The 14,105-nt window shown below is 31.3% G+C and overlaps 2 protein-coding genes across 2 annotated transcripts in view; one reads left to right on the forward strand and one right to left on the reverse strand.

Annotated features, from left to right (window-relative positions):
* LOC100571091 (proton channel OtopLc-like) overlaps positions 1-6,693 on the forward strand; it is a 134,955-nt gene extending 128,262 nt beyond the window's left edge. Inside the window, 8 exon segments of the mRNA XM_003247813.3 lie at positions 243-357; positions 437-542; positions 820-1,038; positions 1,414-1,574; positions 2,358-2,538; positions 3,317-3,584; positions 3,586-3,838; positions 5,277-6,693. Of these exon segments, the coding sequence (XP_003247861.2) occupies positions 243-357; positions 437-542; positions 820-1,038; positions 1,414-1,574; positions 2,358-2,538; positions 3,317-3,584; positions 3,586-3,838; positions 5,277-5,765 (1,792 nt within the window). The 3' untranslated portion in view covers positions 5,766-6,693.
* Positions 6,694-9,491: 2,798 nt separating this feature from the next.
* Positions 9,492-14,058, reverse strand: LOC100570996 (collagen alpha-1(IV) chain-like). The gene is made up of 13 exons (XM_008189783.3): positions 13,948-14,058; positions 13,827-13,878; positions 13,452-13,519; positions 13,114-13,225; positions 12,949-13,046; positions 12,313-12,392; positions 12,036-12,126; positions 11,794-11,892; positions 11,591-11,662; positions 11,218-11,403; positions 10,952-11,129; positions 10,738-10,852; positions 9,492-10,078 (listed from the first exon to the last, which is right to left on the reverse strand). Exons 1-13 carry the CDS (start codon positions 13,961-13,963, stop codon positions 9,821-9,823), a joined length of 1,425 nt encoding a protein of 474 aa, XP_008188005.2. The 5' UTR covers positions 13,964-14,058; the 3' UTR covers positions 9,492-9,820.
* Positions 14,059-14,105: the final 47 nt, after the last annotated feature.

Genomic DNA, 14,105 nt, shown 5'->3' on the forward strand with positions numbered 1-14,105 from the left:
AAAATTTGACAAAATTCGTCAATTTTTCAAAAATTTGCAAATTATTTTGTGACTACAAATTTATAAATTTTTAAGTTTTATAGCTAAGCATTGAAAATGTAAACAAGGTATATACAAGTATTTCAAAAATAACATTAATTCCTGCTAAAATGTAAACAGTATTACAAAGTGTATTCGGTCTATTTTTATAGCTTCAAAATATTTTTACTTTTGAGTAATATATTTTTTATTCAAACGTATAGGCAAGCTCTTGCTACGACTCTGTCTGCTCTTTACGGTAAACTGTTGGTCGTCATGGGCATAGCTTTTCCGATGTCTGAAGTGATATCTACACACATTCCTCATTCGTTTTACGAGGTGACATTTATGATTGACTTATCTTTTATTATCATTTCTTTTATACTCCACATATTTTATTATTTTATTTTTTCTTCAGGGTTATTACTTGTACCTTTATTTCGGAAGTATGGCATTTCTTTTTTACATGTACGCAATGCTGCTCAAGGGTAAGCCCACGATGACACCGGTCAACAATAATTTCAGTAAGTATTGTGAATATTCCGCGGTAAAATAAAATACAGCCAAACATAATATTTTATGTGTTGATAATCGTGTTAAAATATATACAGTGAAACCTCTAAATACCGGACACTCTTGGTCACTGAAATATTTTATATTCAGAGGGTTCAGATTGTAGAGAGTTTGTAATTGCCTCCCAAGAATACGTTCTCTATTGGGAGGTGTTAGGACAGGTTTCAATGTATTTTAGTGGGTTGATTTAATTACTTTTATCGTGACACGCGTGTCGTGTATATATAGATAATTCGGTTAGCGATTCATTATCCGGAGATGGCTCGGAAAACAGCGATGGTGACTCGGAATATTACGAAGACAACGACGACTTCACGAACACCGGTGGCGTTGAAATGGACTATTGGACATCGTACAACCCGAGAACCCGGAGACAATCGTCTCACCTTGTGTTGCCTTCTACTTTCCAGCATTACGGGAGTTTCTATCTGAGAATGGGCGCTGTGGGTTGGTTGAACATATTAATATAAATATATTATAACATATTATAATATTATTGTATAATAAAATTATGCCCGCGACAACTATTATCTATTGGTCACAATGGCAGTTGACGTAGTTACCTACCGGCTACTGGCTATCTTATTAAATGTTGAAAACATACCACTCAACAATTTTTACTACTGTTTTCAGTTTTGGTTCAGACTTTTAGAAACCGCTAAGATATTTTGGTTTTGATAAATTTTAAATGTCGAAGGCAATGCCATACTGATGTAGATTTTATGAACGTTACGCATTTATGCATAATGATATTAATAATAATAATAATAGTAGGTATGAGTTTAATAACGTAGTTTGATTTTTGATTTTTTTTGTTTCCAGCTTTTGGCATAGGTAGTATGATTTATTCTGGACTTGAATTCGGTCAGTACTTCGAACTTGAACCAGCTACGAAATGCCACAACGTGCTTCTGGTGCTCACTCCAGCAACAAGAATGGCATTCATATTTATACAGATGTACTTTATATTTTTGAATGACGAGGTGAGATTCATGTTTGTAAAAGATAGATGGAATACATTTTTTTTTTTATGAATTTAATAATAAAAAAATAAAAAATAAATCCCATATTATGCACTGCTGCAGCACTGAAATTTATCAAATACGTCTTAATTATTCTTAATAATAGGTTAGTAATAGTATTGAGTATATATTGTAAAAATTGCATACTCAATGATAATATTAATAGGTAGGTACTCATGCAATCATGCCACATATTAACAACCGACTACAGTGTAGGTATGTGCCTAAAAGAGTACTTATTACAAGCTATTTCGTTACAGTGTTATACTGTTATGTAAGTTGAATTAGTATTTATTAATAATTACAATTAATTGAAATGGTCGGGTTTAAATGCGTAGGTAAGTATATAAATTATAAGTCAGTGTCTTAAAACAAATTTAAAAATAATTCTGTTGTTGTAGGTATAGTCTTAACAAATAGTTATAATTTTAAAAATAATAATACTATTGTAGAACACAGATTTATTGAAACGTAAAAGAAAAATTATTTTTTTTATTCTATTTAAAAACCAATGTATAAATTAAACAATAAACATATAACAATAAAATAAATATGGGGTCCTGGTATTGCTCAGTTGTTGGTTTTGTTTTTCCCGACGCTTTTGAAAACTACTGGGAATTATTTACTTTTGACCCCCCCCCCCTCCCCAAAGTATCAACTAGATTCATTTTCCTATATACCTAATATACCTAATTGATAATATTATGTACCTATTCAACATGTTCGTCGGTTTTCTCATTGCAGCAACAAATGAGAGTGACGCGTCACCGGGTCTTGGCAAAGTTTGGACTTATGCACATGATCGGCACTAATCTGTCAGTATGGCTCAATGTACTCGTACAGGAAACCAAACACGAAATACTAACATTTTACAATCCGGCAGACAATTCTATCGGTGTCGACAAACAACCAAATCATTTTTCACGTAAGTCTATATAAACTGATTCAGAACAGTACGGGTGTCAAGTAACTAGTGCGGTCTTTACTCGGAATTAGTAGGTATTTAAGCATAATAAGTATTATTAGATGTACTACATAATATAGGTAGGTATTTAAATAATAAATTATATTTAAATTGCCTATATAAGACCCCTTAATAATTTTCTAGCCATATCATACAATATCATATTCTCATAGATTATAATATTTATTTATAAACATACGCTGTTAATCAAGGTCTTAGAAGATCCCGCCGTTAACATGCTGGTTGTTATTAACTCTGTGATTGTATTTGGACCATCGACCATGATTATATTATATTATTTTATATTATTTCATGCCAATGCTATTAATAAATGTGCTCATACTGCTTTTTCCCTCTGTAAACATTAAACAATAATATTAATGTCTCACACCTCTAAGCTAAAAGTACGTATATGCCTTTTGAGGTGTTAAGAGGCATCTAAGAGTTTATCCTTGAGCATTATTGGATTCTACAGGAAAAGTTATTTGAAAATCATTAATTTATTATTATATTTTGATGATATGATAAAAATAACAAGGTGATTCAGAAAAAGTTATTTTTCTCAAAACTACTACATTGTTGCTTACTGCCTTTTGGCATAGGATGAAATTGCTGCTGACGTCACTCGAACTGTTGTGAGACCTAACCAAGAGGGTTTATATAAATGATGATAATAATAATTATATTATGTAATTACGCTTATAATATTTATAAATCATTCTTGGACTTAACTTTGCAGTGTTCAAAAAGTGGACGACCACCACGACTCAGTCACCGGCGTCGGCCATGTCGTCGGTGGCTGACCGGCTGCGGCGCAGCATCAACACGGGACCGCACCACATCTACGAGTGCCGCCGGACGAACATCATCGGGTCGCTAGTGCAGAACGCCAGCCCATTCCTGTTCCCGTGCACGATCGAGTACAGCCTGATCTGCGCGGCCATTTTGTACGTAATGTGGAAGACATCAGTCGGGTGCACGCGGACGTGTACCGTCAACGGAAGGCGGACGGTGTGAAAACTTGGCGCAGATCACGCACTACCGGAAGTCGCCGCACTATTACTCGGTGGATTGCGCGCAGGCGCACAAGGGCCTGTTCGTCGGCATACTGTTCTTGGTGCTCACCATCATCTCGCTGATACTGTTCTTCGTGCTAATATCCCGCCCGGAGCTCATCACGTTTGCCGTCATGGAGGTGAATGTCTGCGAGCTGTCGCTGTACGGTATGACCACGCTGGCCACCATTGTCGGAATGATGCAGGTCCGTACGACAATATACAATGTTATTACCTATAAGTAAAACTACTCAAATATTTTATTTGTGGTGAAAAACCCTTTACTACGCAATAGACTCTCAAACATTAAAAATTATGTTAATATTTTTTTAAATTTATAAACAAAACTTAATCTCATCCTAATATTTTTGATTTCAAATTTGTATGATAAAAATTCCTTTTTTCGATATTTTAATAGGTGTTTTGATTTGAATTGCGGGACGATCATTATTTTTAACTATTTACATAGCAAAGCCATTGAATGAAGAATGTCCCTGGGAGGAAACGTAGGAAGTGCTGTGGAATCTAAGTATAAGGGTTGGCGTAATTAGTGTGGAGTGTGGTTAGGAAGATTAAAAAGAAGAAAGCCATAGGTTCTCATGCAGGAGTACCAGTAGAGGTAGAAAATAACTCAGGAATAAGTCGAAGAGTATGTTCCGGAAAAATAAAAAAAAATCATTTTGGTACCCATATGTTAGGCTGGGCATTAACGAATTAAAAAGTTAAAGTTAAGTTAAAAAGTAAATTTAATTTAAACTTTTTAACTTAACTAGTTACTTATGGCTTTTCATTAACTTAACTGTTAACTTACTAAATGTCTTTTAAATTAACGAATTCATTTTTCGTTTTAAGAAGTAAGTTAAGTGATTTAATAGTAAGTTAGTAAGTAAGTTAATTTATTTTGTTTTTAATTTTATTATATTTCACTATTTGGGTCTATTTCGTTTTCATGTCAAAAAATATTTACTATGAATTGTTTAAAGTTAAAAATGTATATCATTCTAATCTAATTTATATGGAAATACTGTATAAAGTATACACACTACAGTTTATAATTTAGTTTTGGGTTGGAAAAAAATAAAGTACGCTAGCGTTGTATAAACAAATTAACTTTTTTGAACTTCATAAAAAGTTAACAAAAAGTGTGTATTAACTTTTAACTTAACTGAGTTCAACTATACCTAGTTAAATTAACTTTTAACTTGTAACTTTTTTTTATTAGTGCATATTAACTTAACTTAACTGAGTTAAAAAAAAATCATTAACTTGCCCAGCCTTGCCTATATGCTGGGTTAGGAATAATGGAAGGAAGATATTATACAAAAGTGCGAAAATTATAAAGTTAAAAGAAGTGTGAGTAATAAAGTTGTATGATGATTTGGGAAAAGGTTATTGAAAAAATATTAAGACTACGATTTAGAGTACATACCAGTTTGGGTTTACAGCAGGAAGATAAGCGATGTTTTGTATTGGCCAGGTTGTGGAGGGATTATTAGAGGATCCAAATTCCGTAGTTTATACTTTGAGCCCTGCAGAGTTCCCTAATAAATGTGGACCCTCAATTCCCTCACCCTGCGTGATTATGATAAATATGACAATCTTGTACCTACGTATAACATGAATGTACCCTATACACCACCGCAGGTCAGGCAGCTGAAGTTCGACGGACTGCGGAATCTCGAGCTGGACAACATACTGCTGGTGGGCGCGCAGACGGGCACGTTCATATACAGTACGTTCACGATAATCAGCGGCCACTTCACCGAGGAGAACAACACGATCCTGGTGCTGATCACCGCGTCCGCGTCGCTGGTGCAGACGTTCTGCCAGACGGTGTTCATACTGGACGCGTCCCGGCGGTCGTGCGTCACGCCCGACCAGATACGCAAGAAGCCCGGCCGGGAGATCGTCACGTTCCTGTTGGTCAGCAATCTGGCCATGTGGGCCATCAACACGCTGGAGAAGTCCCGGGCCGACTCGCACCCCATACAGCTGCACTTCTACGGCCTGTGGGCGTGGACCATAATCACGCACGTGTCCATGCCACTGGCAATATTCTACAGGTTCCACTCGACCGTGTGCCTGTGTGAGATCTGGAAACGATCGTACAAGATCAAACCGTCGTTCATGTAAAAGCGCCACGTCCTCCGCCACTGTGCCACAAAATCCTTTAATATAAGCGTATTATAAGCGGTACTACGGGGGGTGGCAGAGTAGGCAACTGCCCCCCCCCTGCGAACCGTACCTGTATTAATAGATAATTCCTTATTAACCGACCCCCCCCCCTGAACATATAGTTAGATGGTTAAAATATTTTCTGGCCCCCCCTGCACAGAGGGTCTAGTACCGCCTATGAAGCGTATAATATCAATAATATTATTATTACATATTCGGTGGGGTCGCTTCAGGGACCTGTTGGGGTTCGTTCCCGGTTTGGTTCCCCAGCTCTTCAAAATTTCAGTTGCTATTAATTATAAAGTGGTTACCGGTTTCGATATAATATAATAAACAGATGTGTGTAAATTCTGCCCGATGTTAGTAGGTAGTAAGTTCCACCTCAAAATGTTTGTAGATACAATTTAAGTAAATGCCTAATACCTAATTGGTTGCCATTTGACTGTTTTGATTCCAGTTTGGAAATGATTAGGCATTATAAAAGGTAAGCTAAGTTGGCTCCCGTTTAAATTTTAGATATATGTTAACGTGTAGCAATTATTGCTATCCAAAAAACTGTTATAGAAATGGAACGATATCTAAATCGTTTTCTTTTAGTTCTACAAGGACACCTGGGTACCTGTTAGAATTTCTAAACCGCACGACTGACATAAATGAGATCTACAAACTCTAGTCCAACAATTCACTACTGAGCGTTGCTATGACTAGTGAGTCATTAGTCAATTATTAGGTACACATTTAACGACTTTACTAACAACAATTGTGTAACTGTCAGAATACTCTTGGCCATATATAAGGTACCTATTATATCTTTAGACTTTAACCATGAGTATAGTTTTGTTCTGGAGTAGTACGACAGAAACATTGGTACGAATTTCCTGTCTTGTTAAAAAAAATAGAAAATACCTAATTGGTAGAACTGTTTTGGCTATTTTTCAAATGTAAAAATGTATTAATTATTAATTAATTTTTAAGGTAAAGTCGTTAAATATATAACTACATAGATAAATAATAATGATTAATAACTACATTTTCATTTTGTGCATAATTTATTGGTTAAAACCTGACGGAAACCAATTCGGTTCACGTGTGAATGAAATGTAGGTAGATATTATGGCAATTATTATTCAGTGAGATACCTAATATAGGTAGAGACTCGCTGTTATAACCAGTCGTAAATCATTCCACACAATCTATAAATTCGATTTAGCAAAATTAAGCGTTATGAATGAAGCTTACACTTAAAGAACTAATTCGTGTGCAGTGAGGCATAGACGCACCAAAGGTTACGGATAATTTCGTTTTATTATTTATTTAGGTACCTCTACCTATATTATAATTATTATAATTAAAATTATTATTAATATTATGATTATTTATTTAGGTACCTAGGTACTCATATTATTATGTTCCATTTCGTAGAAGATATCGAATTTTACTGAACTTTATATAGTTATTAATTATTATTATTGATCAAGTTGTCAGTAAAAATGATATTTAGTTTGATAAAATAATCTCTTATTCTTAGTCTAAGCTTCGATGTTTCACATCTGTAGGTGTATACAAAAAAATTATGACCGGACTTTGTGAATGCGAACGCGGGAAAAAAATAAACTTATATAAATTATCTATTATTGGAGAATTTATTGTAAATTTTTTTTTATAAATAAAATATTCATACATTAAAAATTATTCTCAGTAATACCTTTTTATACCTGCTAATTTTGGGTAGAATTTGCAACCACTCATTTATACGAAACTGGCAAAATGGTTTGTATTTATAACTTATCAAAACTAGTAACTACCATAACTATCATTGATTATTTCATTATAAATTGGTAAATTTTGAAAATATTAACATATTATTTGGAAAAAAATAACAGTTCCGGTTTCTAAAATATTTAAATAAGAGTTACGGCAAGGTTTCAATTCCAAAACCAATCTTATTTGGTACGGTTCCAACTCTTTTAACAGTGTGTCTTTACGTGATACAACCACCATATCAGTGGCGTATCCAGGGGAGGGGCTGAGGGGGCTGCAGCCCCCCCCCCCGAAATGTTAAAAATTATTTTAATGGTCTATGATAGTAGCTCAAAAAGTCTTAAATTGTATTTAAAATATTTAAAAATGTACAATATTATGTATTAACACTTTTCAGCTATCTATTACGTATTTAATGTGTAAAAGTGTAAAATTTGATCAGCACCTCCCGAAAAAAAATCCTGGCTACGCCACTGCACCATATATAGTAGATATTATTGTATTATTATTATTATTATTATATTATATTTGTTATATTAAAATAATTGAATGACTAATATATTAATATATAATAATATATATTATGTTAATATCGACGCCCCAGTTCAAAACTGCAACAACTCGAGATAGGTAATATAACAAATCCTAGGTTTGTACTAGGTAGTTAAATTATTGACCAGATGAGAGCATTAAATGCATTTAATTTAAAGCATTAAATTTCAATATTATAATTTACATTACGTTACATAGAGAAACAATATAGAAGTCACATTATAGGTACCCGATAAACCAATATTTTGAGTTGTTGCAGTTTTGAACTTAGGCGTTGATATATTGTATTGTGGTGGACGGTTCTAATAATATTTTAAATGAATCGCCCAAGTATGTACTTTTACTTATTATAATATGAAAAATTTGAAATATATTTCATAACGTTAAACCAATTTTTCGTACCTACCTACTTACCTAATCAGTAATCTGTGTTTACTTAGGTACCTAATTAATATATTATCTACAGTATATTTACCATGATAAGATATAAAAAAAAATCATAAATAATCATTATGTTTGTTGTAATACATCGTTGATGTGGTGATTATGGATCAATTTAAAATATTTTTGATGAGTGGTGTGGACATTGTATATTATATTGCAAAATATAAATTCTGCAAGAGTTTTTTTTTTACTTGGTGTAATCGGCTACTCCAGTTATACATCCATAGGACAACTATAGTTAGTATACTGTATAGTCCAGAATACAGTATTTTTTGCCATATAAAATGTAATATAAATATTGACTCTTGGGACCTGACATTACCGAATTCTCCCACCTACCTTAAACTATTAACTGGTTTCAAAATGGTGTTTTCAAGTTTCACGGCAGTGTTGCGGTGTAACCACTTTGCAAGCAATGTGGTTTAATATTTACTTAAACCTCCGAAGCGATACATTGTTCAACAGCAAAATTAAGCATGATTAATTATAAATTCTTAACTTAAATTTTTCAGTATCAACCATTTTGTCCCTGTATAGTTTTCATAGCTTATATTTGCTCAAAATAAATGGTCTTTAAATGTAAATTAACCATATTGACTAGATTCTAGACACCGTTATCTACATTCCATGAAGCAAACTTTTAAATAGTATTACAGGTAAGAACAATATTTAAAAAAATATATATAATATATAAACCAATGGAATGATAAAGGGCGATGACAATTAAACCATTGAATAAAACTGTTTTAATGTTTTTGTTTAAAGATAGCTTTGTTTAATTATAACAAATAATAGATATATAAATATATCTTATTACATTTCTAAAAATAAAAATAATTACATAAAAATAAATTTGTAAATTAGAATAATTAAATGTGGTTTTACTATATTGTAACTATATTGTGGTGGTTAGAATAAGAAATACAATTAAAAATTACCTAACCATTTATTGGTTGTAGTTTACCACAATAGATTCTTTCATAAAATTTATAACAGCAATAATTATTATATATGTATATTATTAACAATAATCATTTAAATTATGTAAATTATTCCAAAAATAAATTTTTTAAATCACATTGGTATAAATACAAATAATATTATATTATAGGTATACTTCAATAAATAAAAATACTAATGACATGTCACAGAACACATTGATTTTATGTTTTATATAATATAGGTATTAGAATATGTATATAAAGAAATATTAATAATGAAAAAAAAAAATTGCTTTTTAAAAATTAATTTATAGCTCAATATCGGTTTCTCAAACACACTGAGCACCTGCTGATACGCGTTTGCAATGTATTTTGTTTGAGTGTCTGGGGCCGGGGCTTCCTGAACATATCTCGGTCTTCGATTGTAGACAACCAGTATGAATAAGCGGTAGTGTAGAAGTTACAGCGTCCTATTCCGTGGCACTCAATAAACGGTCTTGGTCTATACTCTTCCAAGCACGAACCTGGGCTGACCAACGACTGACCGCCACCATCAGCACCGGAATCGGTATGCTAAAAAACAAAACCAACAATTACTTTCTATTTGCATGTTTGTATTATTGCATATAAAATAATGGCATGTTGCTATGTTGGTGGTGTGCTTATATTTTTTAAATAGTTGGCCTTCTAGGTTGTATAACATTGGGCATGAAATAACTGTGGTCACCAATATGGTAGAACATAATATGTCATATTTATTATATTATATAAATTACATTTAGATGGACTATCTAGATAATTATTATAAGCACAATATCATTATATAAACTCAAATTTTTCTATGAGAAAAACTATAGCCTTATGAACATGCTACCTATAAGTTATTTAAGTAATCTATTTAATAAGCTCCACTATGAACAATGCAAATAAAAATAAAAATAACACTATGTCAATACTTTTTTAAAGTATTATAGGTACCTACTCACACCAGTTAGTTAAATATCAATAGTTCCTTATATTAAAAAGTCTAATAATATATTAATTTTATTATATTATAATTGAAAATTCGACTTTTATCAATCATTTATAGTCATGATGATTATAATTAGTGTTATGTACATTATCGAATACTATAAATACCAAAACCTACAATTGGAACCTATTAGTTTTAATAATTATTTTTACTGTATAATTTTTTGATGAAAATAATGTATTATTTTTATGTTACTGACCATGATAAAACTGTATCCAATCCACAACTCACTCCAACCATTTGGACATTCAGGTATGGCCATTGATTGACTGTGCACTGCAATTACTTTTGTTGGAGCTTCACACACAGAACATCTTTAGCAATGAAATTTAAAAAAAAAATATTATCCTTAAAATGTATATTAAATAACATGTGGAAAAATAATAAAACAATTTTAACTGCTCTACACCGACCTTGATATGAATTTTGAAATATCTAAACCTAGAATTGGTGTCATCATTAAAGGCATTGGCTCTGGAGTACTTAGCCAATAACTGTAATCATTTCTACTTCCATAATTACATACTTCGTTTACATCACAGAATAAGAATGGCATTGTATTGAATTTTCTCAAACAACTACCCGGTGCACCTAAGATGGCAATATAGATACATAAAAAAATTATGCTGAAGAAATTAAATTAAACAAATCATTTATAACTTGACATTTTTTCGTTTACCTAAATCTTGTCCATGTGCTTTAGCATTGCCCATAAAATGTAAAAGCGAATAACCGGACCAGAGTTGAACAGTGTTCTTTGGACATGCTGGAATAATATCCGTTTGGGAATGATATGTAAAGAAATTACCTTGGTGTGGCTGTGGTTTCATTGGCAGAGCATCACTACCAGGTGATCCAGGTCGACCTAAATGTTACAAAAATCATACCTAACAAATTAGCAATGAGTGATGAATTAAATACAATTATATAACATATATAATTAGCTTATATTATATAAATATAGGTATAAGGTATAATATTGTTTTGCTGTAAGAATAATAACTTAAAATAAAATAATTAATAAAATATTATAAATTTATGGCATGCGTTACCAGTATATCCTCTCGGACCATATTTTCCCTGGTTTCCTTGTCTTCCCATTTGTCCTTTGAAACCTTTTAGACCTACAATAATCAATTCAAATAGAAATTGTAATAATGTATGTAAATTAATGTATTTTCAATCAAATATTTGATTGATGATTATATATAAGGTATATGTGGATTTTAATACCATAACAATGAAAATATTATACCTTTTTTTCCAGGTAAGCCAGGGAAACCATCATCACCATTTTCTCCTTTTAAGCCATCACGTCCATTGTATTTGTTCTCACCAGGTTGTCCACGCAACCCTGTTTTATAAATATTTGATTTGAAAGCCTCAGTAGGTATTATAATATACAGTTTTTAAATATATATAATATATATTTATAAATTATTAAATGTTATGCTTTGAAAAAATCTAATATCAGTGTTATTATTCATTTGAACTTGCCTGTCAATCCTGGATATCCATCTTCACCGGGCATTCCTCTAAGCTGAGTTTCATTATAAAACAGTGATTCTCCAATATCTCCTTTTTTGCCCTGTGGATAAGGTGAAACAATGTTGAGACAAAATATTATGTAATTATATGTGTATTGTGTATATATTTTATATTCTAAAATAGCTCTGCAATATCAGCTGTATTATCTATAAAGTTAAAATAATTGTAATTAACCATAAGCCTTAGGTACGAACCTACCTATGTAAACTCTTATATGAACACTTACTTTAATACCAGGGATTCCCATAAATCCTGAAATTCCAGGTTGTCCTGGTATACCTTGTATTCCTTTTAAACCGGGAACACCTAAAATACATATATAGTTGATCAATTTATTTTAATTTTGAAATGTTTGCAATAATATCATCTACAGTAGGATTGTCTATTGATATACTATTTTATTAATTTAATTAGCCATTAATCAACAATTATATTTTTACCATTATAGAGTATTATGGACTAATTTATTATTTTTTTGAAGTGTCACACTATATTTAAAGGTACTTGTTATTCCACTTAATTTTTTTTTTTAATTTAAATATAATTTTTTGACCAAATCACTGAATAACAGTACCTAATTAATAATAACTTTTTAGTAGTTACCCATACATTTTACAAAATCATAATACTGCACAAAATAACCGTTATTTTGCTCTGGCAATGCACTAAATCATTCATCATTTTTATGATTACCCTTTCTATTTAAGCGATTTTGATTTACATAAAAATTATGTAATGTGTATGGTGTAAGGAAAAACAATTAAGGGAAATACAAATAAAAAAGAATTTTTAATAACCGATATGTCTAATAATATAGCTATAAATAAACTTACATAACTAACAAAACATTAATAATAAATACCTGTCATCCCTTCAAACCCAACTTCTCCAATTTCACCTTTTTCGCCTTGTAACCCAAATAATCCAGGCGAACCAAACTCACCCTGTTCTCCCTTTTGGCTGTATAGGGAAGTAAAATATTATGTTGAATCAAAATAATTCAGCTTTATTAATTTTAAGTACCTACCTATATTTTGCAATACCAGGTTCACCTTTCAACCCTTTTAACCCTTGTCTGCCGGGTTCTCCATTTTTTCCTGGTACACCGTTAGCTCCAGGTTCACCTTGGATAGATTCACCTGTGTATGAAATATAAAATTTTTTTATAGATTTCATAATTATAAATGAAAATAAAACAAAATCATCGCACATTTGTGTCATACAATAATATTTATAGTCAAAACAATATTACAAGCATAAGATTTTGTTGAAAAAATTAAACAATTATAAACAGACTATAATAATATGGGAATTATATTATATTATTGTACACACTATTATATTATTTTAAAAAAATATTCAAACCTCTAGGACCAGATTTTCCTTTTTCTCCTTTTGGACTTATTCCACGTGGTCCCAGCATATCCTGCAATCTGATAAAAAAAAAAAAAAAAACGATGAAAAAGCACAAACAATTATTAGTAAAGTAATTAAAAAATTAATCTCAAATGAATATAAAATCCTTACTAATAAAAAAAACTAACGATTTTAGTATAAAACTGAAATTAAACTTATCTAATCAAATTCACAAGTAGAAAAAAAATAAAATTCCTTACTAGTAAATTTCACTTTTTAAAAATTACATGTTTTAATATTGTATGATTATAACTAATAATGTTATTAGTTTTTAGATAGATATTCATAATTGCAATATTTTTGTTTATAATGATCAAAACAAACCCCGTCATTTCCATATTCTCCAGGTGCTCCTTTTTGTCCATCAATCCCAGGGCTAAAATAAAATATATATTAAATTCAATTTCTCAACAATGTTAATTGTGTTGTAAATTGTATAACTTGCCTTCCAGGAACTCCATCTATGCCACTTCTTCCTTTTTCACCATGTTCTGGGAAGGAGCCAGGGATACCTATGTAGAAATAAAATATTTAATTTAAATTATTTTTAAATATTTTTTTTACCCTTAGCCGTTATTTTTCTAATGTATATAATATAATTTA

Source organism: Acyrthosiphon pisum, chromosome X (assembly GCF_005508785.2).
Source record: "Acyrthosiphon pisum isolate AL4f chromosome X, pea_aphid_22Mar2018_4r6ur, whole genome shotgun sequence".
NCBI lineage: Eukaryota > Metazoa > Arthropoda > Insecta > Hemiptera > Aphididae > Acyrthosiphon > Acyrthosiphon pisum.

Coding starts and splice junctions, on each gene's coding strand:
- LOC100570996 (XM_008189783.3), bottom strand. Junction 11,663..11,793: donor TGGCTTACCTGGAAAAAAAG/GTATAATATTTT, acceptor TGATTATTGTAG/GTCTAAAAGGTTTCAAAGGA. Junction 10,853..10,951: donor ATTTCAAAATTCATATCAAG/GTCGGTGTAGAG, acceptor TCATTGCTAAAG/ATGTTCTGTGTGTGAAGCTC.